At 44.6% G+C, this 22,770-nt stretch overlaps 3 protein-coding genes, 1 non-coding gene and 1 pseudogene across 8 annotated transcripts in view; 3 read left to right on the top strand and 2 right to left on the bottom strand.

Annotated features, from left to right (window-relative positions):
• The window catches only part of Pole (DNA polymerase epsilon, catalytic subunit), a 53,912-nt gene extending 47,025 nt beyond the window's left edge, over nt 1-6,887 (bottom strand). The window contains exons 1-6 of the mRNA XM_028857029.2: nt 6,777-6,887; nt 2,712-2,853; nt 1,897-1,977; nt 1,232-1,276; nt 1,011-1,103; nt 573-727 (exon numbers count right to left, since the gene is read on the bottom strand). Coding sequence (XP_028712862.1) covers nt 573-727; nt 1,011-1,103; nt 1,232-1,276; nt 1,897-1,977; nt 2,712-2,853; nt 6,777-6,838 — 578 coding nt within the window. The 5' untranslated portion in view covers nt 6,839-6,887. The remainder of the gene's footprint in view (nt 1-572; nt 728-1,010; nt 1,104-1,231; nt 1,277-1,896; nt 1,978-2,711; nt 2,854-6,776) is intronic.
• LOC114682906 lies at nt 3,192-5,257 on the bottom strand (annotated as a pseudogene).
• A 148-nt stretch (nt 6,888-7,035) lies between the features above and the next one.
• On the top strand, nt 7,036-18,306 carry Pxmp2 (peroxisomal membrane protein 2). 2 transcript variants are annotated; one of them, XM_028857004.2, is made up of 5 exons: nt 7,036-7,343; nt 9,400-9,510; nt 12,058-12,220; nt 15,010-15,129; nt 17,991-18,306. In XM_028857004.2, exons 1-5 carry the CDS (start codon nt 7,222-7,224, stop codon nt 18,057-18,059), a joined length of 585 nt encoding a protein of 194 aa, XP_028712837.1. In that variant the 5' UTR covers nt 7,036-7,221; the 3' UTR covers nt 18,060-18,306. The 2 variants fall into 2 exon arrangements, with proteins under 2 accessions (XP_028712837.1, XP_028712838.1); XM_028857005.2 differs by lacking the exon at nt 7,036-7,343 and adding an exon at nt 8,651-9,200.
• On the top strand, nt 8,915-8,973 carry LOC114682926. The gene has a single exon (XR_003733101.1). It is a non-coding gene; the product is annotated as a U7 small nuclear RNA (small nuclear RNA).
• Nucleotides 18,307-22,284: 3,978 nt separating the features above from the next.
• Nucleotides 22,285-22,770, top strand: part of Pgam5 (PGAM family member 5, mitochondrial serine/threonine protein phosphatase) — a 32,205-nt gene continuing 31,719 nt past the window's right edge. The window contains exon 1 of one of the 4 annotated variants that reach the window (XM_037198573.1): nt 22,285-22,540. In XM_037198573.1, coding sequence (XP_037054468.1) covers nt 22,350-22,540 — 191 coding nt within the window. In that variant the 5' untranslated portion in view covers nt 22,285-22,349. The remainder of the gene's footprint in view (nt 22,541-22,770) is intronic. The other 3 variants (XM_028857003.2, XM_028857002.2, XM_028857001.2) reach the window with 3 other exon arrangements.

Here is a 22,770-nt window from a genome sequence, read left to right as displayed (position 1 = left end):
CTGGCCTCAAACTCACAGAGACCCGCCTGGCTCTGCCTCCCGAGTGCTGGGATTAAAGGCGTGTGTCACCACTGCCTGGCTTCAAATTGATTCTTTATCAAAAGGTAGTGATCGGTATTTCTGAAATCATGCAAACTTAATTACCCAAGACTCTGGTTTTTGTTTTTACTTTGCTTTTCTGTTATTAATGTGCCTAAACATTTAATAACAGTACTTGGTATTCTGCATTTAAATTTCTCTGTATACTCCAGGTTCTCTGGAGAAAGCATCTATAAAACAAAACACTTGATAACATTTGTAGACAGTATTAAAGTGGCAGAGGAGGGACCCTCTAAAATATCCTCATTGCTACAGCAACTCAATTTTAGAGCCACACCTACCTCCTCTGTAAGAGGAGCTAAAGCACAAAACAGAACACAACCGTGGGAAGCTAGTGTTTATTTAACAGAAAGAACATCTAAAATGTCTGCACACAGCCAAACATGAAGGGATTTTTCTCTGAAGAGTTCCTGCCTTATATCAGCTTGTTATTCTGGAATAACCGGAACTTTGCTCACGAGAAGGAAAGTTACCTGGAAAGCATTGCTGTGTACTCATCACTGGTATGGTCCTGCTCCCGGTTCTTTTTCACAGCAGGGGAGATCTCTTTCCTCACTTTGACAAGGTCCTCTACAGTGTGGAAGGACAGTTTGATGTAACTCCGCTTCAAGCCGACCAAGTGATTTGGCTTTAAAATAAAATGACAACTGATGAGTTAATGAGAAACAGGAAGGTAAAGACCGTTAGGTAAATACATACAAGTCAAAGCATTTAGCTTACTTTTACATATGGCACCTGCAGTACTACCAAAGTTCCTTAAAGACAGCTTTGGGAGCAACCACCATCTCTCATCCTCCAGGCTGCCCCACTACCCAGTAAATGACCTGGCCTTCTATCTCATCCATAACTGTCTGCTATAAACAGTGTGGACACCAACCTCACCTGCTCCTGGAAGGTCTGGGGATACTCACCAAGTCCAGATCTTCTTTGGGAACATTCTCTAATGTTGCAATTTTACCCTGAAACTTCTTGGATAGAAAAGATGAAACTTCACGCTCACAACCCTATATCAGGATCAGAATTCATGTATTTTCTATTAGTAAGATCTATCTTCTTACCCATTTCCATTTTGAAATCCACTAGGTAGGACAAGGAACAGATCATTCCACCTGTTTCTACCAAGCAGACTTACCTTTCTGGTTGCAATGTAGAAATACGGCTTATAGGGCAAGGCCACCTATGAAAGTCACCAAAAGGATGTGACAAGGAAGAAAAAAGGGAAAAAAGATTTCAGAGTGGCAACCTCTGAGTAACTTGGATATAAGGCCCATTGGACCTTGAGGGCTTTTTTTTCTTTTTTTAAAGATTTATTTTTATTTTATATGTATGGGTGTTTACTTGAATGTATGTCTATATACCAAGTGCACACCTAATGACCACAGACAACAAAAGAGGGCATTGGATTCCCTGGAACTGGAGCTGTTAGCTGCCTTGTAGGTTGCTGGAAATTGAATGTGGATCCCCTGGAAGAGCAGCCAGTGCTCTTAAACACTGGGCCATCTCTCCAGTCCCTTTCTTTGACAGCTCTTTCAAGATACTGTATATATGAAATTTAGATCTGCACATCTCTCATGGGCAAGAACCCAAGAAGCAATACTGTTCAACCTCCTGAGCTACCTTCCTTCAGGATATTTTAAATGTGACTGAAGTTCACAGGGGCCATGTTCTTGATGGGTTGCAAGCAACTGCACACTATAGCCTCCCATTTCTTCCTGACACAGAGTGAATGAATACTCCTTATTTTAGAGCACTTACCTGTCATGAGTACGCTTTAGTTTTCTTAGGTCGAGGGCTTACCTTAAATCTGCTTCCATCATCTTGAATGAAGTAGTAATCCACTGCACTGACTAAGCGTTTGTCTTCATCTAAAATCTCAGTCTGTAGGAGAACCATGGAACATGAGATCATTATCTTCTACATAGCTCAAGAGCTCTATCTGAGCTACTTTTTGAGAAACTGAGTACTATAAAGACAAAATCCTTGCACCTAGTCCTTTATTTTGCCCCTATACAAACACTACCAGCCTCATTCATAAGGACCGAATTATAATGGTTCCCCAGTAAGGATTTTTCTGAATTTCCCTTTAATGATTTTTTTTAAAAAAAGATTTATTTATTTGTTATGTATACAGCATGTATGACTTCAGGTCAGAAGAGGGCACCAGATCTCATTACAGATGGTTGTGAGCCACCATGTGGTTGCTGGGAATTGAACTCAGGACCTCTGGAAGAGCAGTCGGTGCTCTTAACCTCTGAGCCATCTCTCCAGTCCCCCCTCCCCCCCTTAATGATTCTTGAAAGCTTTCTGCTGATGGTTAATAGATCATTCATCTTGGTCTTACCACGGTGGCACTTTTTTTTTTTTTTTTTTGAGAGGGTTTCTTGTGCTTTGGCCTTTACTCATGGTGCCACTGCTTGATCAAAGATATGGCTCTTCGAGTGTATAAAGCGTGCGCAAAGCGTCACGTCACTTTGTGGCTTCATGTTAACAGAAGAGAGACTTCAGATTTCTCAGACAATGGCTTTCTTCTTCCCTATCACCTATCCATTAGATAAGATCGATGATTATAGGAAAGGGTACAGCCACCCACTAGTGTTCACCCAGATACTTACAGGGTGCATGTTGATGAGCCAGCCGGTCCTTTCTCCAGGCTCTTTCAGCCTCTCAAAACCAAACCTAAAGTCCATCTTATCTGTCCACTGGCTGCGTTCCAGACGCTTGAGCGCTGAGACTGAGGAAGAGGGACCATCATCCCTGAGTAAAGAAAAGAATCAGGCTTCACCATTCACATTTCCCACTCAGACCCCTAACTTTTATCTATGTGTTTTGTTTAGGAGACAGGGTCTCACTATGTAGACCAGGCTGGCCTCCAACTCACAGTAATCCACCTGCCTGCTTCTCAAGTGCTGGAATTAAAAGTGTGGGCCACAACACTTGATGTCTATGTATTTCTGATATGGCATGGCATATGCATCCCTGAAGAAAACATCAAGGCCAGCAGAAGGCTCAATGAAAAAAATAAAAAACAAAACCTAGCATTTACTGGAAAAACACAACAAAGGCAATCTCTAACCCCAACCCTTTTGATTTTATTACCAGAACACTAACAAAAACACCAGTTCACAGGATGCCACTTCTTGGGATACAAAAACTGCACAGAGCCCAGAAGTGCAATGCTAAGCTCTATGAGAGGGACATAACTCATTTCACAAAAACTTGTATGCAAATGTCACAGCGCCTTTATTTATAAAAGCTAAACCTGCAAACAATTCAGATATTTTTCACCAAGAGAGTAATTTCAGCATATCCATATATGAATACTACTCAGCAATGAATTAATAAACACAACTTGGATGAATCATCAGAGAATTATATCAATGCTCTCAAGATACACATCTCTCTGTGACATTTTATACAGCATTTAAAAAATAAAATTATAGAGATGGAGAACAGATCACCAGTTGACAAACACGGGAGAGGAAGAATGGCTATGATCACGAAAATCAGCATCCAAATCTGTGACCTGGCATTCTGTATCTTGAGTGTGGTGATAAAATCATGAATATACATGTGACTAAACAACAGAGAACTAAACACATGTACATGTGTAAAAGGGCAGTTGGTGAAATCTAACTGATGATAACTGGCTATGACATTGTATTTTCACTGCAGTTAAACGCTATCACTGGGGCAGACTGGATCGTCAGCATTTCTGACAAGTATATGAGATTCTACAATTACTTCAAGATTAAGGCTCCCCCCGACCCTTTTTTTTCAAGACAGGGTCTCTCTGTGCAGTCCTGGCTGTCCTGGAACTAGTTCTGTAGACCAGGATGACCTTAAACACAAAGATTCACCTGCCTCTGCCTCCCGAGTGCTGGGTTCAGAGGTGTGCACCACCATGCACATGTCTGTAGTAATATGTATGCAGTTGTCTTTGTTTTTACATTTTTATACTCTTGCTGAATAAAAAGTAAGGTAGATAGCTTAAAGGAAAGCGTATTGGGAGGAGATGGAGTCTGGGTGACCAGCTTTCTAGCCAACTTTTTTTCTGTTACTGGTCAGCACATCCATGAGTACACAGACAGCACAAACCAGGTTATTAAAAACAACAACAAACAAACAAACAAACAAACAAAAAGATCTTGCTGAGTGGTGGTGGCACATGCCGTTAATCCTAATACTGGGGAGGTAGAAGCAGACAAATCTCTGTGAGTTTGAGGCCAACATGTTCTACAGAGTGAGTTCAAGGACAGTCAGGGCTATACAGAAAAACCCTGTCTCGAAAAACAAAACAAACAAAAAAATGAGGTCTTACAAGTTGGAAAGGGATATATTGGGAGGAATTACGGAGAGGAGTTGGGTATGTGTGAATATGAACAAAAGTTTCTAAAAGCTATTTTATTATTATGAAACTTGCTCTGTAGACCAGCTGGTCTCGAACTCACAGAGATCCACCTACCTCTGCCTCCCCAATATTGGGTTAAAGGTGTGTGCCACCATTGCCCGCCTATTATTATTTTTTTTTTTGACTTTTTAATGGATATATTTGACAAATACACTGGCATGCAATGTTGCCTGCACTGGATGCAATTCTGGGCCACAAGTCTGCACATTCCTTTGCAACTGGACCTGTGATAGCAGAACCTTTCATCTCACTTTATTGCTTACCATGACCCCTGCATTGTCTTCAAAATAAAGAAACACTTCATCTTTTCTTGATATGACTTTTATTGTCAAATTACCACAGCTAGATGGACCTTTTTTATTAGTTCTGGTTTGCCTTTCTTAACTGTGGCCATCACCATGTCTCCCACACCAGCAGCAGGAAGTCTGTTCAGTCGTCCTTGATTCCCTTCACAGAGATGATACACAAATTTTTGGCTCCTGTATTGTCAGTACAGTTGATCACAGCTCCTACTAGAAGACCCAGAGAAATCCATAATTTTGCTCCAGAGGACCCATCACGTCCTCACTTCAACATCTTGAATGCCCAGAAAGAGTTAGAAAGGCCTATTATTATTTTTAACAGCTTTCCATCTGCTCTCAGGACATGAAGTACATGGCAAAGTTGAATGATTAAGGGCATGTCCTGGCTGGTGATACAGCTTAGTGGTATAGTATGTCTTTCCATGTGTGAGATTGTGTTCCACTTCTAGTTTAAAAAACAAAACAAAACACCACTGGTGGTGGTGGTGAATGCCTTTAATCTCAGCACTCAGGAGGCAGAGGTGGGAGGATCTCCGAGTTCAAGGGCAGGCTGGTCTACAGAGCTAGTTCCAGGACAGCCAGGACTATACAGAGAAACCCTCATCTCAAACACACACACACACACACACACACACACACACACACACACACACAAAGCAAAATAAAATAAAAAAGCACATGTAGCTGTGAAAGTAGGTAGGTAAATTATTTCACATCTCTCATTCCTAACTGACGTACAGCATGAATATAACAGTTTAAGACTGCTGCCCACCTCATGTGCCTTTTCATTTTGGCATTATGGACATGAAGCAGCCAGCACAGTAACTATCATTACTGTTGAGAGTTAGATTGAGGCTTTCCCTGAGGCCCTGATGTATGGAAAAGGAACATAGCTACTTTTCTAAACCAGGAATGACCTTGGCAGAGCAAGTAATAGCCTGGGGCCAGAGCCTTGAGGGAGCTGTGGCTCTAGATCCTGGAGAAACCAACTCTTCTACCTAAAGGTTGCTATGGTTATCAGTCCCAAGGCTGCTGTGTGCTCAGTCTGTGACACTCTGTCCCGTTTCCCCCCTGAAACCTATATATAAGATGCTGTACTTTTTTTGGGGTGTGTGTGTGATTTTTTTGAGACAGTTTCTCTGTGTAGCTTTGGCTGTACTGGAACTCACAGATCCACCTGCCTCTAGTGCTGGATAAAGGTGTGTGCTACCACCGACTAGCTGATACCAGTACTTAATAAATTTGCTTGCATGAGCCATCAGCTTGTGTGAGACCTCTTGATCCTGAACGTTCTTATCTTCTCATCCCCTGGTCATCTCTCTCTCAGGAACCTGTCACTGCACAACTACCTGCTGGTCCAAGTCAATTACCACAGCTGCGATGGAGGTGCTGTACATCAAACCCAGGGCTTCACATATGCTAGGAAAACATATCACTACTCAGCTCTTGAAGGGTTTCCGCTCAACTAGGGCTCCCATTCTGATACACTGTCATACAGCACAGCCAACTGTTTCTGCCACTAGGCAGTGTTACCAATCACAGCATAAGATATGCACATCTGTTTCTTTTGTCATCATACTCTAATATGATGCATGAGAGTTGGGACTTTTGGTGGTGCAGGTGCCCATGAGAAACATGACTCTATGAGCAATCCCAATAAACTGATTTACTTCGCCAAGCTGGACTAGACAGAATCTTTCTATGGTTCGCCTGTTCCCTCTTTGATGAGAATAGTTGTTCTCTCCTAGTAAAGCCACACAACAGGCACAAATACGTCTAGAGAATGCGTAGCCTGAGCTACGGAGCGAGTTAGCGTCTCAATAAAACTACACAAGGTGAAGGCGGGAGCCCGCCGGGTCCTCCCCGCCGCGCGCCCGGCCCGCCGCTCCACCCGACACGGCACCCGCCCAAGCTGGCTCCGGCCGCAGCTACTGCCAGTGCCTTCGCAGCAGGACGCCGGCTCTCACCGGCTGCCTTCGCCGTCCGCGCCCGGTTCGGCGTGCCTACGTCCAGAGTTCCTGAGGACCATCGCGCAGCTCACAAGTTTCCTGACGGTCCGGGGAGAATTTGGCGCGCTCCCACCTACTCTCGCGAGATCAAAGTTCCGGCCAATGAGAAGGCGTGGCGCTCAGGCGTCGGACAGACGTGGCACGGGGCGCCCCGCCCCGCCCCGCCCCGCCCCGCCCCTCGGCTCGCCAATCCGCCCCAGAGTGCGGAGGGTGGGTCGCAGGGACCGGGGGAAAATACGCGGTCGTGAGCCGCGCGCGCGGCGGGGGCAGCCCGGCGCGCTGAGGGCCTTGGTAGGGCAGGAAATGTCAGGCCGTCCCCGCCCTGTGCCCGAAGTCCCGGGCCGGGTGCCTGACTGACCAGCTGTTGGGTGGGCGCCCGGGGCAACTCAGAGCTGGGACGGCGATGGCACCTGCCGTGTCAAGACTGCGGGCGGAATCCCAGCTCGGGTCGCTCCCGCGGCGAGCGCTCGCCCAATACTTGCTGCTCCTAAAGCTCTATCCGGTGTTCACCAAAGCAGTCAGCAGGTGGGTTCCTGCAGGGAAGAGGAGTGGAAAGGACGGGCGCCGACAGGGGAAGGGGCTCCAGCAGCTCAAGCTGCACAAGTACAGCCTGTGTGGCAGCGGTTCTCAACCTGTGGGCTGTGACCCCGTGGGGGTCGAACGACCCTTTCATAGTTATATCAGTTATTTACATTACTATTCATAACAGTAGCGAAATTACAGTTATGAAGTAGCAATGAAAATAATTTTATGGTTGGGAGTCACCACCTGAGGAACTGTATTCAAGGGTCGCAGCACTAGGAAGGCTGAAAACCACTGCTGTGGAGGAATGTGGGTGCCAGAGGCAAAGTCCTGCATCAAGGTGAGTCCAAAGTTCTACTTAGCCAGTGAATGCAATAGCCCTTGCAGTCTGAATGTTGTGAAGACCAGGGAACCAGAGATACCGTTCCAACCCTGAGTAGTAAGCCCTGTTGCTGGTGAGCTTTGCACTTTGATCTACATCGTTCAGTTTCTTAATGAAATATTCCTGTTTCTGTTAATTTTTATTAGAGAATTTTATAGGTTTGCACTCTATTAATTTAGCCTTTTCTAAGTATGTACCGAGTGCCTCCTGTGTGATGGACATATAGCTGTGGTTGAAATAGGTACGTGGACCTTTTTTTCTCACGGAGCTGAGAACTAGACAAAAAAAAAAAAGTCAGATAAATATGTAACCTGAAGCAGTTGGGGAAGTTGTAGACATCGATCAGAAGCACACAGAAGAGAAGCAGTAGTTCACAGGGTGCAGTAGAGTGCAGAAGTTCTGAGGGAGGAGCGCAGGGCATGATTGGAGGGGTGAAGAGAAGAACTATGCAGGTGGAGGAAATGAAAAGGGAGAGGAGATGGGAGGAGGTGACCAAGGGTCAGGTCAAGAGGGTCCTTATGATCCATACTAACAATTTGAGATTTTATAGTTTTTAGAAGACAGTTTACAGACCTGTGATGGTTAATGCCAGTTGTCAACTTGATAAAATTTAGAACCACCCGGGAGATGGGCCTTTAGGTCTGCGCTGCGCGTAAGGGATTATCTTGATTTCCTTAATTGAGGAGGGTAGATCTGCCCACTATGGGTGGCACCATTCCTGGTTAGGATCCTTGACTGTCGCTAACTGAGCAGCATATATTTTCTCTGTCTCTCTCTTTCTCTTTGTTTTTTTTGAGACAGGGTTTCTCTGTGTAGACCTGGCTGTCCTGGAACTACTCTGTAGACCAGGCTGGCCTAGAACTCACAGACATCCACCTGCCTCTGCCTCCTGGATGCTGGAATTAAAGAATCAAAGGTGTGCACCACAAGACTCGGCTCATTCTCTCTGTTTCTTGATTGTGGGTGGCTGGATCCAGATGCTCTGATTGGCTGTTGTGATTGGCTGCCGTGACGGGCCGTCCCTTTAACTGTGAGCTGAAATAACCGCTCTCTTGAGTTGCTTTTGTCAGGCATTTCATCACAGCAACATGAAAAGAGACTAAGACAGGACTCGACCGTAAGAAGCAACTGACCTTGTCTTTTTACCAGGAATTTTACTTCAGGAGTGTAAATTTGCACAGAAATACTACAGAAGTGTTATAGCTCTTTTAGAATTTGTCCAGTAGGTTTTCTGACTTTTTTTGGACCCCCCCCCACACACACAAAAGAAAGAAAGAAAAATCCCTGATGACTTCTGCCCCATTTCAAACATTTTTAAAAACTACAATATAATATCACATACAGATGTCAGCTCATACAGATGTGTACAGCCCACAGTCAACTACAGAAGCATCCTCATAAGCATCCTTCCTATTGCCTTTTACACCCAAGCCTTCAATGAAGCAGCAGTGGGATGTTGAAAGCATGCAGTCCAGCAGGTGGAACTCTCACTATGCATGCTTGTGTTTTGGTTTTAGGCTGTACTATTTCTACCTTCAAGGGCTTTACCTGCAAGCTGCTTTAATAAGGACTCATCCCACCATCCATAGCAAGATCCATAGCAGCTCTGCTATTGCTAAGCAGGAAAGGCAAGCCTTTGTGTCTGTTACTCATTTCTGATTGCCTCTTCCTCCACAGTGGCATTTTGTCAGCCATTGGGAACCTTCTGGCCCAGATGATTGAGAAGAAACAGAAAAAAGACCTTCAAAGTCTAGATGTCAGTGGACCTCTCCGATATTTAGTTTATGGGTAAGTGTCACTGAGAGCTGACTCACCTCTGCAGACTGAACACAGCAGAGCTGGCTGGCAGCATCAAGGCTTTGGAATACTTTGGTTTGGAAATCTAATTCTGGGGCTGGAGAGATGACTCAGCTGTTAATGTCTCAGCTATTAAGAGTAATGATTGCTCTTGTAGAAAACCCAGGTTTGATTCCCAGCATCCATGTAGCAGTTCACAGACATCTTTAACTCCAGTTCCAAGGGATCTGATGACCTCTTCTGACCTCATAAAGTACTAGACACATTATATGGTGCACAGACAAACCTGTAAGCAAAACATTCATGTGCGCGCGCGCGCGCGCACGCCACACCCACACCACACACACCACACACACACACACACACGAAAATAAAATTAAAAAAAAAAAAGAAAAAAGAAAAACTAATTCTTGGAGCTAGAGAGATGGCTCAGAGGTTAAGAGCACTGGATGCTCTTCCAGAGGTCCCAAGTTCAATTCCCAGCAACCACATGGTGGCTCACAACCATCTATAATGAGATCCCGTGCCTTCTGGCATACAAGCATACATGTAGGCAGAATACTGTATACATAGTAAATAAATAAATAAATCTTTCAAAAAACTTTTTTAAAATTTTATAATTTAATTTAATTTTACATATCAGCCATGGATTCCCTTGTTCTCCCCACTCCCGCGCCGCCCCTCTTCCCCCCAGCCCACCGTCCATTCCCATCTTAAGAAAAAAAAACAACTAATTCTTTAAGAAGCTTCAGGCAGGGTGGTGGGGGCACACACCTTTAATTCCAGCTTCAGGAGGCAAAGCCAGATCTCTGTGAGTTGAGACCAGCTGGTCTACAGAGTGAGATCCAGGACAGGCACCAAAACTCCACAGAGAAACCCTGTCTCAAAAAACCAAGAAGAAGGAGGAGGAGGAGGAGGAGGAGGAGGAGGAGGAGGAGGAGGAGAAGAGAAGAAGAAGAAGAAGAAAGAAGAAGAAGAAGAAGAAGAAGAAGAAGAAGAAGAAGAAGAAGAAGAAGAAGCAGCTTCAGAGAACTAGACATAGTGGCACATTCCTTTAATTCCAGCACTTGGGAGGCAAAGGCAGGTGGATTTCTGTGAGTTTGAGGCTATCCTGGTCTACATAGTGAGTTCTAGGACAGCAAGAACTATATACTGAGACCCTGTCTCAAATGAAACAAAACAAAACAAAAAAGAAGCACCAGAGGCTGGATGTGATGACACAGGCTTGTAGCTTAGCCCTGTGGAAGCAGAGGCAGTGGGATTGTCACAAGTTCAAGACCTGCTCTTGCTGTATAGGGAGATCTGCCTTTAAAACAATATCCTTCCTGGGCTCTTTGGCAAACACTAATAAGATGGCTAGATGATTTGAAAGTCTTTCCAATTGGATCAATTAAAAACAGAACAAAACCTTTTTTTTGTGTGTGTGTGTGTAGCATTAGGATTAAACCCATGGCTTCATGTATGTTGCCACTTAGATATCACTTATCGTCATCATTTAGCTAGGCATGATAGTACGTTTGTGATCCCAGTACTTTGAAAGGCCCACCTTGTCTACATAGTGAGTTTCAGGTCCGCTAGAGCTACACAGTGAGACCCTGTTGTAAGCAGAAATAAATACATAAATAAAATAAATAATCAGAAAGACTCTGTGTGTGTGTGTGTGTGTGTGTGTGTGTGTGTGTGTACACGAAAGAAAGAGACTGAGGCTGTATCATATATTCCTTGAACTTCTGATCTACTTGCCTCTACCTCCTGAGTGCTGGGATTATAGGTGTACACTACCACACCTGGTTCTTGTTTGTTTTTTGCAGTGCTAGGAATCAAACCCAGGGTTTCTTGGCATGCTTGGGAAGTACTCTACCAACTGAGATTCAGTCCTAACCCCACAAAAGCTTCCAAGAATAATTTGAGTCATTTACTGTAATGTTTACAAAACCATATCTCCCGTACTTTGTCAAGTAACCAGATCAGCTAAGGCACCTTAACCCTCTCATATGGTCTTAGTCTCCCAAAGACTTCAGTTGTTTGCCCTACTCTAGCTCACAGTGGTGCAGGAAAGTCCAACTGAAAACCTTTACAGACTTTGGTTGTTGGAATTGAAAGACCCTGGTTCCTGCCCCTCCCTGCATTACTGTGCTTCGTGAAACTCACTTCTGGGCTTGGCTCACACTTGGCCAAGCTGGGTTATGTCTATTTACTTCTCAGAGTCTGTAAGGCATGAAGGCATAGATATGAACAGATAGCATAATGGCCTGGAACACAGAGGAGTCAGATGGACATATATCTTAGCCAGGACCATTATTATGGCTCTGCCAACTGATCAACTACAGGAACTGGCAAAGTAACTTCAGTTTTTTCAGGCAAAAAGGCTGCCTGAAACTGACTGAAAAAGGTCTATACAAATTTGTGTGGTCAGTAAATACTTTTGGGGAAGAAAAGAGAGGCTTAGGCTCTGAGGTGAATCTTGGTGTGAGGCTAGACCAAAGAAGGAAATGTAAAAAGAACTGCAGTCCAGCTCAAACCCCTGTGGTGCTCCAGGTTCTTTGTCACAGGTCCACTGAGTCACTATTTCTACCTCTTAATGGAGTACTGGATCCCTCCTGAGGTTCCTTTGGCCATTGTCAAGAGGCTCCTGCTGGATCGCCTGCTCTTTGCACCAACCTTTCTGCTGCTGTTCTTCCTCATCATGAACTTGTTGGAGGTGGGTGTTTGTTCTGCACTTGCTGTATCTCCAGTTAACAGGTAGCCTTGCTTCCTAGGGTGGGCCTCAATGTGTTTTGATCAAAATGACCCCTCTCTCCATACTACTTTTCCTAACCAACTTCATGTGTGTTCACTTAGTGTTTCCTGTAAGTGCATGGGTATAGGCCTCTCAAGGGCCACATCCCTGAAGAAAAAAACAAAACAAAAACTGGCTTTCCCTTCCTAGCAGCCAGTAATTTCCAGTAGCTCCTCAGCTAGGGGTAGGACTTGATGAACCTCTCCCGTATCCATACTGGGATTTCTTGGCTTGAGAGAGTTTGGGTCTTATGCATGCTGTCAAAGCTGCTTTGAGTTGATGTGTACAATAGTGCTGTTGTGTCCAGCAAATACTGTTTCCTTGATTTCTCTGTGTGTGTATGTGTATGGGCATGTACATACCAAAGGATGTGTGTAGAGATCAGAGGAGTCTTTCCTTCCACTACGTGAGTCTCAGGGATTGAACTCAGGTCATCAGGCGTAACAGCAAGCACCATTGCCTGCCGAGCCATCTTGCTATTTTTCAACTTCTGTTTTCATGTTTTTTATTTTCCCTTGTGAACCTAGGAAACAGACCACAGGAATGTTAATAGTGCCTGTTTGTCCCTAGAAGTCATAAGCCTCATAATCCATGTGGCAGTTGTTACATATGTCGTGGAGCTGCCCTTAGGTCTTGTCACCACATCTCTTGTCAAAGAGGGATGTATACTAACTACGCTATCATAGAATTGGTTTCCAAATATTTTGATAACTTTTAGTAGAGTTGTTTTTGTTTATTACTTATATGTTTTATATACTAATATGATTCTATACCAAGCTTGGTGGCTTATGCCTGTAATTGCCATACTCAGGAGGCTGAGAAAGGAAGATTGCCATTTTTCTTACACTGATTTGTGTATTGGGATATATGAAGAGTAACAGTCCTTTTTTACAAATATAAGTAGCAAATCAGTTTCCCATTTTTTTAGGTGTTTCAAACTTTCATATTAGTTAAGATGTCTATATAAAGGTAAAATGTAAACTTGTATAAATAAAGTGTGTGTGTGTGTGTGTGTGTGTGTGTGTGTGTGTGTGTATGTATGTGTATTTCTACACAGAAGTTTTAAAACTTTGTATTCAACTCTGGTATTCTTTTCCCTTTGGATTTTCTGATAGGAAGATGATACACATATTCTTAATACTTTCTAGTGATTGTGTGGTACATTTTTTTTTTTTTAGTTCTTGTTTGTATTTTATATGTATGGATGTATGTCTGTGCTGCATATGCTTGCTTGGTGCCCATGAAAGCCAGAAGAGGACACTGGATTCCTTGGAACAGGAGTTACAGACAGTTGTGAGCCTCTATGTGGGTGCTGGAAATCAACCCTGGGTTCTCTGGAAGAGAAGCTGTGCTCTTAACCATTGGGCCGTTTCTTCAGTGACCTGGACCAGCAGGTTGTTCTTATGTAACAGGTCCTAAGTCGGGGTTGGGGGGATGAGGGACGAGAAAATAAAGAAGATAGGAAAATTGGGACCAGGAGGTCCTTCATAAGCTGGTGGCTCATGCAACCGAGTGTATTAAGAGGTACAGTAGCTTATATAGAGGTTTCAGGGGGAAATGGGACAGAGTGTCACAGACAGAGCACACAACAGCCTTGAGACTGACAACCATAGCCCCTTTAGGTGCAAAGAGTTAGTTTCTCAGGATCCAGAACCGCAGCTCCCTAAGGCCCTGCCCCTCCCCCGCCAGTCCATCACTGGGTCTCCTGAGCTTATTCCATGTTTTCCATCTCAATACTTCAGGGCCTCAGGGAAAGCCAGCTGGCCTGGCTCTCAGCACTCTAGCCCCTGTTTGATAAATCTTGATAAGACTCCAAGAAAAATTATCTATACTTTTCCTCTTCTGTCTTTTTGGTTTTGTTTTTTGTTTTTTGTTTTTACAGGAAGTAGACTTCTGTTTCCGTTTTTTCCACTTACATTGTATATTGTCTCCCGCTTCCTGAAATCCCCAGTATTTCAAGATAATTTTGTCATGTTCTTACTTCTATACGTACAGCCTAGACTAGGTTCTTTTACTGGATTTTCACTTTCATCGCATGTTGTCTTGGTTATTGTATTATTTTCATTTTGTTTATTTTTTGACTATTGCTTACAGATTGTCTTAATTACCATAATTTTACAGTATTTTTAAAAAATAACTGTGGGAAGGTAGGTGCTTCTATTGTTTTTAATGCGGTTACTCTTTTTCTTGGCTGTCCTAGAACTTGCTCTGTAGACCAGACTGGCCTTGGAACATAGAACTCAGAGATCTGCCTGCCTCTGCCTCCTGAGTGCTAGGATTAAAGGCGTGTTCCACCACTGTCCAGCCAGTGTGGTTACTCTTAATACATTCATTCTTCCAGATAACATTTAGTGGGGGTCATCTTTTAAAAATTGATGAATTTTGACTGGAAATTAATCATCTTTGGCAGTTAATGTGGGAAGTATTGATAACTGAGCCCTTAGTCCGGCCACAGCACAAGTCATCATCATATTGCTATAAGGAATTAATGGGGGCAGACACAACCCGGTGTGAGAGGCAACTTGCCACTGAGGTGCTGTCACTGAAGATTTTCCACCTGGATAGTTGACTTCTCTTAGCTGCAGGGTAGTAAATGCAGGTGTGCTTTAAAACATAAACAGGTTTTACAAATCACTGTCAAGGTCAAGGCACCACATTACAGTTGCTATTGATGGAGGGACTGCTCACAGCTCCCCTTCTCTTCCTGGCAGGGGAAGGATGTCAGTGCCTTTGCTGCCAAGATGAGGAGTGGCTTCTGGCCTGCACTGCAAATGAACTGGAGGATGTGGACGCCCTTGCAGTTCATTAACATCAACTATGTGCCCCTGCAGGTGAGACTTGCCTTGTCTTCACTAAAGGTCTTTGTCATTTTTTCTAACAAGTGGTAGTACTCTCAGGCCACGTTTTCACCCGTTTCTGGAGTTCTGGTCCACCCCTGGTCATTGTCCATGAGCTCTGGATTCATAGCTGCAAAACTACACAGGGACTCCTGTGCAGCTGTTTCATCCTCGTTGAGCAAATTCTAGTGTTTTCTAGTGACTGAAACAGTCTGAGTTGCTTGGGCTCAGGAGGAGCAGCTGAACAGGCAGATACTGGGCAGCAGGCAACATGCAGTGAAGCAGGTAAGTAGGGAAGACCTTGGCATAAACAAGTCTTCAAGGGGATGACTGGTCAAAGAAAAGCCCCTTGTGGGTAACTGGGAGAATTTCAGTGCTTTCTGTGGAAACTGCCTGCTGAAGGATGGGTGAACCTGACCACTGAACAGTGGAGAGCAAAGGAGAAGAGTGGTCATGTGTTTTGGTTTTTTTGTTTTGTTATTTTTTTTTTGTTTGCTTGTTTCTTTTTGGTTTTTGAGACAGGGTTTCTCTGTGTAGGCTTCACTGTCCTGGAACTTGCTTTGTAGACCAGGCTGGCCTCGAACTCACAGAGATCCACCTGTCTCTGTCTCTCAAGTGTTGGGATTAAAGGCCTGTGCCACCACCATTGCCCAGCTGGTTTAGTGTTCTGCAGATGTTATCATTGTGCACTGCTTTAAGTTACTGTGGACCAGCTGTCCTGGTGCTAGGCTCATCCTCTGTGTTTTCCTAAGACCTCCCTGCAACTGGAAGGGCTCACAGTCCCAGTAAGTCTACACAATGAGTGGCAGGCTTCTCCTAGGGGAGAAGGGCTGTCAGAGATGTAGACTTTTCCTTCCCCAAGGGCGTTCTTCCTCTGGCTCTAGGTCTGGTTCTGTCCTGTGGAAGAAACCATCAGGGTTCTTCCAAGAATTGGTACTAGGTACCTCTGCCAAGTTCCAAACCTAGGAGCTAGGTCTGTGCACACTGGAGAAGGAAAAGGTAGGGTCCTTATGATACCCAAGTTGCCAACAGCACCATCCTTCCAAATAGGTCTATCATGGGCAGCAGCCTCAGTCTGTGCCAGGAACTTAACCCTCTTCTGTGCTCCATTAAGTATCTTTCCTACAGGGAGCTCACAATAGGGCCCACTGAAGAAGGAGGAGCAGAGTAGGATCAACAAAGGACTCCCATTGGGTAGAAGAGGGAGGTTGGCCAGTGTGCACACACATACACTGTATATACTACAAACATACATACTGTGTAGACCACACTACACACAGACCACCACCACATTATGCACACATACACAGGGAGGGGAGAGAGAATGAATAAATGAGAGAGCATACTATACACACTAGTCCATACACACCTAGGCCTCACTTTATATCATATATGTAAATACAGCACCCACCATGCTTACTTCATAAATATTTACATGTGTATTACTTAGCATGCACATACACAGACTACCCACATTTGTATATGCATACATACATCACACAGACCATAAAGTAGGAGAAAACCAGCAGACATTTAGGATATAACAAAGGGCTAGTCAACCCTAGAAGAAATAATAGGAAATTAAAGCCAAAAACAAAACAAAACCAAGAAACAAAAAAAACCCAATAGGTGTCTGGTTTGAAGTAACCTTATCAGTGATCTTCCTAAGAACCATACTGCGACGGATTAGGGGCTAAAGCTAGATTGCTTTGAAGAGTGAGTAGGAAACACACAACCCACAACTCAAGCCAGGCATGCTAGTGCCTGCCATCCTTCACTCTGGTGGCAGAGGCAGGAGGACCAGGAAATCCAGGCCAGCCTGGGAAGGGAAGGAGAACAAATCACAAGTCTAGAAAATGTTCCTGAGATGTTTGAAGATGGGAAGAAATGGTCAGGAAGCCAGGGTGATAGAGAGGTCTTGAGGTCAGAGAAAGAGTGTCGTGTTTACAAGACTATGTTGTATACAGATATGACTGTCTCTGGGATGAGTGGACATTCAGGTCCACAAAGAGGGTCTTCTGTAGCCATCTTAGACAGTGGAGATAATGGGTTCTCCTGGATGAGTGCAGAGGTAGAAGCCCTTTGTGACTACAGAGAGCTAACATGAATGGGCAAGACTGCTTGGCTTCTCTGGGTCTGAGCAGAAAAAGGTGATTTGGTGTTAGGAAGTAAGTACAAATTTCTGGGTAGAGACCAAACCCTCTTAGTTATGGGCCTGGGACAGTTTTGCTCCTAGTACTAACACCTATGCTCAGAGCCCAAGGAGATAGGGAAGACAGACCTTCCCAGTGTAGTACATGAGGGCCACAGACCCTAAGGCATCCTGGAGAGTTATAGAGGGATTGGTGGGTTGAGGAATGAATAGGCCAGAAAACTGCTTCCAAGCAGGGCTATGAGGTTAGGGTTAAGGTTCTAATTGTAGATAGTTGCAAAGGAATACTTAAGGGGAAGGGAAGTTATGTAGCAAGTATTGTTAATCACTACTTTGTGCCTCAGTGCCAAAGACTTAGATTGTTACTGTCACAGAACTGTCTGCCTGGAAGAGACAGCACTGACTGAAGGTGCTTTCAGGTGGGGTAAATCCAGGCGATTAGGTATTGGGGCAGTGGTGTGCTGGGCTGAGGCCAAGTCATAGCAAGAACATTGTTTGGAGAGGATGATTTATTTGTACTCCTACTTCTGCTGGGTCCTACCAAACCTTGTTACAAACTAAAGGCTCGGACATTCAATATTGGGGAAGTAAGATAGACCAAGCAGCAAACAATTGGAGGAATGAATTTCATCTTGGGCGACTGATGTGTGAGGCCGTGGTCAGGATTCCCACTCACATGGCCTGATGATTGTTCTTTTGGCAGTTCCGGGTGCTCTTTGCCAACATGGCAGCTCTGTTCTGGTATGCCTACCTGGCCTCTCTGGGGAAGTGATGTCAGATACACCGTGGATGAGATATGGGGGAATCCACCCACCAGCAGGAGAGATCCGAATCCATCATTCAGGACATCACCTGACTAAATTATGTGATTCAAGATGCCTTAAAATTACAGAGGGAGGAAATGTGTTAGTGTCAGCATCTCGTGTTTAGAGAGACAACACCAGACTCAGACAGTAGATAATCTTAGTTGTCACTGTAAATAAAGTAAAGGTCAATAAACAGTGATATAGCTGCTTCTATGATGGTTGTGATTTCTCTGAACAGTTACTGTTGCTTGGAGAGAAATGCATAGCGAGATCTCTTTAAGTTCTTTTATGTTGTGCCAAAGTTCGTACAATGCTTAACATTTAAGTGTATGGTTCTGCAGCATTAATTACAATCATGGTGCTATGCAAACATCACCAGCATTCATTTCTAGTTATTTTTCATCTTAAAGCAGAACTGTTCCTATTAAACCCCAGCTCCTCATTTCTTCTAGTCCAGTAACCACCATCCCTGTAATGTCTTGATTGTGAGTCTACATACTGTATTGGATCTGTTGACACTATTCTTAGGACTGGCTTATTCATCTATCATAATAACTAGTGTCGGTTAATTTCGATCATCAGCTTAATGGGACCTAGAATCACCATGGAAATATACCTGGTGTGTATATGAGGATGTCTTCAAAAAGGGTTTTAACCACTGGGGCTGGAGAGCACGTAATGCCAGTTCCAGGGAATCTGATGCCCTCTTCTGGATATACATGCAGGCAAAACACCCACACACATATAAATAAACAAACAAATAAATCGGTTGGCCCTCTTCTGGACATATATGCAGGCATAATACCCATACACAAACAAACAAACAAACAAATAAATCGGTTAGCTGAGGAGGGAAGTTCATCCTCAAAATTGAGCAGTGCCATTCCCATGGACTGGGGTCCCAGACTGAATGGAAGGGAGAAAATGAACTGAGCACCAGTATTCATCTCCTTTGGCTCAGTGTACCCAGATGTCTCATGCTTCTGCTGCCATGCCATGCTGAAGTAAATCCTTCCTCTCTTAAGTTCCTTGTTGGGTATTCGGTCACAGCAATGAGGGAAGTAACTAATTGCATTTTGCCATGGTTTGAATGTCCTCTACAAAATTTGTGTTGATACTTCATCTTTGTTATAGTATTGAGAGGTTCTTTATGGAAGTGCTTAAATCTAACAAAGAACAGATTAATGCTCTTTTAAAAGAAGCTTCACAGAATTTTCCTCTTGCTCTCTGGCTAAGTGAAGACAGCCTTCCTCTTCCTTTTCTAGGCACATATCAACACCATTTCAGAAACAGTGCTTGGAAAAATCCCAAAAGATCTTGGACTTTGAACCTCCAAAGCAGATGTAAATTTCTGTTGTATATGTGATATAGTGTGTGGTATTTTGTTACATTCAAGATTCATCCATGTCAGAATTCAACATGTCAGAATTCCCTGCCTTTTTGAGGCTAAACGTTCCAAAGTGTATATACACCACATTCTGTTTATTCCTCTGTCAAAGGGCCTCTCCATCATTTTTAATCCCAGCACTTGGGAGGCAGAGGCAGGCGGATCTTTGTGAGTTTGAGACCAGCCTGGTGTACAAGGTGAGTTCTAGGACAGCCAGAGCTGCAACACAGAGAAAACCTTTCTCAAAAATAAAAAAAAAAAATCAAAACAACAATAACAACAACAACAACAACAACAAAAGAGTTGGTGACTCTGATGCTACTTTTTGTTGTTTATTGTTTTCAAGACAGGGTTTCTTTGTGTTGTTTTGGTGTCTGTTCTGGATCTTGCTCTGTAGATGTCTGACTGGCCTCAAACTCACAGAGATCCTCCTGGCTCTGCCTCCCGAGTGCTGGGATTAAAGGTGTGTGCCACCACTATCCGGCTTCTGATGCTGCTTTGAACATGGGTGTGTAGACATTGTTCCTACACTTGCCCTCAGATTAGGACATTGACAAAAGTAACTGATGCTCCCATGACTGATACCAGTAATACAATTCACAGCACAGCTCTAGCTTGACACTTCCCACCCTGCTTGGCTGTGATGGAGAACTAGGGATCTGGGCCCCATGTGCAGTTCTAGAGATCAACAACTGCAGTGGTGATGCTTGTGGTCCAACTACTTGGGACACTGGGTAGGAGAATAACTGGAGCTCTTGAGTTCAGGGCCAGCCTAGGAAACTCAGAACCCTTAGCGGCTAGAAGAGGGTGTTAGATTACCTGGACCTGGAGTCACAGACAGTTGTGTGTGCTGGGAATTAAACTTGAGTCCTCTGGAAGAGCATCCCCCTTTTCTTTTGAGACAGGGTTCAAGCTGGGCTTGAACTCCAAAGATGACCTTGAATTTATAAATCTACTTCCACCTCTAAATTGTTTGGATTACAGGTGTGCCCCACTGCACCTAGTTTATGAATACTGAGGGTGGATCCCAGGGCTTTGCATAAGCTGAACAAGCATCTACCAATTGAGCTGTTATCCAGTCCACCAATATTTGTATTTGGACAGTATATTTAGATCCATAGAATGGTCTTTGAAACTGCACTGTTACTTAGTACCACAATTCAAATGCACCTCCCTCTTTATTATGCCATTGCCGCCTCCCTTTTTTTTTTTGCAGTGATGTGTAAATTGAAGGAGTGAGGTTAACAGAACTGTTTCTTGAGATGAAGAATCAGATTTATTTCTTTAAAAATGTAATGCTCAAAATAGCTACATAAGCTAGGTTTGGTGGCACAGGCCTTTAATCCTTTAATATTTTTTAAACACTCGGGGCAGGTGGATCTCTGTCAGTTTGAAGCCAGTTTGGTCTATATAGTAAGCTCCAAGCCAGCCAAGGCTATGTAGTATGGTGGGGCCCTATCTCAGAAGGAAACAACAGACAAACAAAAAACAGAAAAGGACATCCAGTCACAAAAGGACAGACTGTTAAAGTCCAATTAATTTAAGATTCCTAGAACACAGATCAGAGAGACCTACCTCCCCAGGGGACACTGCGGCAGTAAGCAAGCACTGGTAAATAAGAACTATACTGTAAATGCTAGTTAGTTCAGTGTAGAGACTTTGTTAAGCCTTTATTGTACACACCCTACTGATACTTTCTATGAAGTATTAAAGCATTTAACAGGTCCTGCTCTGGTGCCTGGCTGAAGTTGTGCCAGGAAAGCAGCCTTTTATGGGTAACTAGCCACATTGCCCTCATGAGCTGTTTAGACACTGGAACCCACGGTGCAGACACCTCTCAGCTGCAGTGGACCACCACAACCTCAGCTGAAGACTTGCTCCATCATGACCATTCCAGACAGCACCCACTGACACTGGAAAGTAGTACTGTGAACAAGACTAGCATGACCTTGCCATAATTTCATCCAGGCCAGAGGGGTAGCACTTCCTTGGTGGCTGCAGAGAAAGCCTCAGATTTACATAAACATTCATGAAGGACAGGCAGGGTTGGTGCTAAGACCCTTGCCACACCCCTATTCTCTCTCTCTATAAGTGACATTTTCCAGTCAGTGGAAATGCACTGCAGTATTAGCCATTGTCAAAGGCCAAGGGTCCTGAGAATGTCTGAGGTTTGAGGTTCATTCAGGAGCAGTAATATTATCAAATGCCTGCTGCTGCTCACTACTGCTCAAAGCTAAAAATTGTAATAGCTGCTAAGTGCTGGGCCTGCTGCTGGTTAAAGCCCAAGGTAGTAAAGGCTGTAAGCCTCTGGGCCTGCCAGTCTAGTCCCTTGGTCTCGGGCTCAACATGTCCTAGAACTGCCAGCACTGGAAGAGCAGTTGGACCACTTTCCTACTCAAAAGGACCCGGTAAGTTGATCACTAACAACTAGGGAAGTAAAACTTGGAGGCAGGACGGAAGGTGCCAGCCAGGGGCTAGGTGTGGGGAATGGAGAATTGATAGTTTAATGCAGAAGGTTTTAGTTCAGGAAAATGGAAAGAACTCTGGAGGTGAAAGTTGATAGTTGAAGAACAGTATGCATACACTTACGGATTACAAGAGAACAAAAACTGGATCTACAGCAAGAGCCAAACCTGAGGTTTTTCAGTTCACCTAAACCCAATGCCAGATTTTGATCCCCTGGGGACTCACACCCACCAAAGTAAGGGCACCTATGCCTGCCACCTGGAGACTACCGGCAGGTGGCACTCCAGTCCGCGTTTCCTGCTCTGTCGGGGTGGGGTGTGGGGCGGAACTTCCACCAGCCGGAAGCGGGCGCATGCGGAAGTGTGTCCCTGGCGTCCTGCCGTCGGGCCGCGCGATTTGAGGCATGGCTTTCCGGCAGGCACTTCAGCTGGCGGCCTGCGGTCTGGCGGGTGGCTCCGCCGCTGTTCTCTTCTCCGCTGTAGCAGTGGGCAAGCCGCGCGGCGGTGGGGATGCAGACGCGCGCGCGTCCGAGCCGCCGATCTGGACAGGAGTCTCGCGTCCTGGGCCCAGCGTCTGGGACTCCAACTGGGACAGGTGCAGGGACGGGAGGGTGGAGCTCGGGCCTGTTCCGTCCGTCCATCGCGGTAGGGTGGATATATCGGTGCACTGAAGGGTGTGTGCTAGTGGGTCTAGAGTTTGTGTGTGCCTGGGCGGCTGGCCCTTTGAAGAGCCCCAGTACTAGGACGACGCGTCCTACAAGAGTCTCAGTGCCTGGACCATCCATCCCTCAGAAAGTCCTTGTTCAGAGACAATACTCCCGAAGG

This window comes from Peromyscus leucopus, chromosome 23 (assembly GCF_004664715.2).
Source record: "Peromyscus leucopus breed LL Stock chromosome 23, UCI_PerLeu_2.1, whole genome shotgun sequence".
Lineage (NCBI taxonomy): Eukaryota > Metazoa > Chordata > Mammalia > Rodentia > Cricetidae > Peromyscus > Peromyscus leucopus.
The sequence above is the reverse complement of the archived record's forward strand: the minus strand, read 5'-3'. Positions and strand labels throughout refer to the sequence as shown.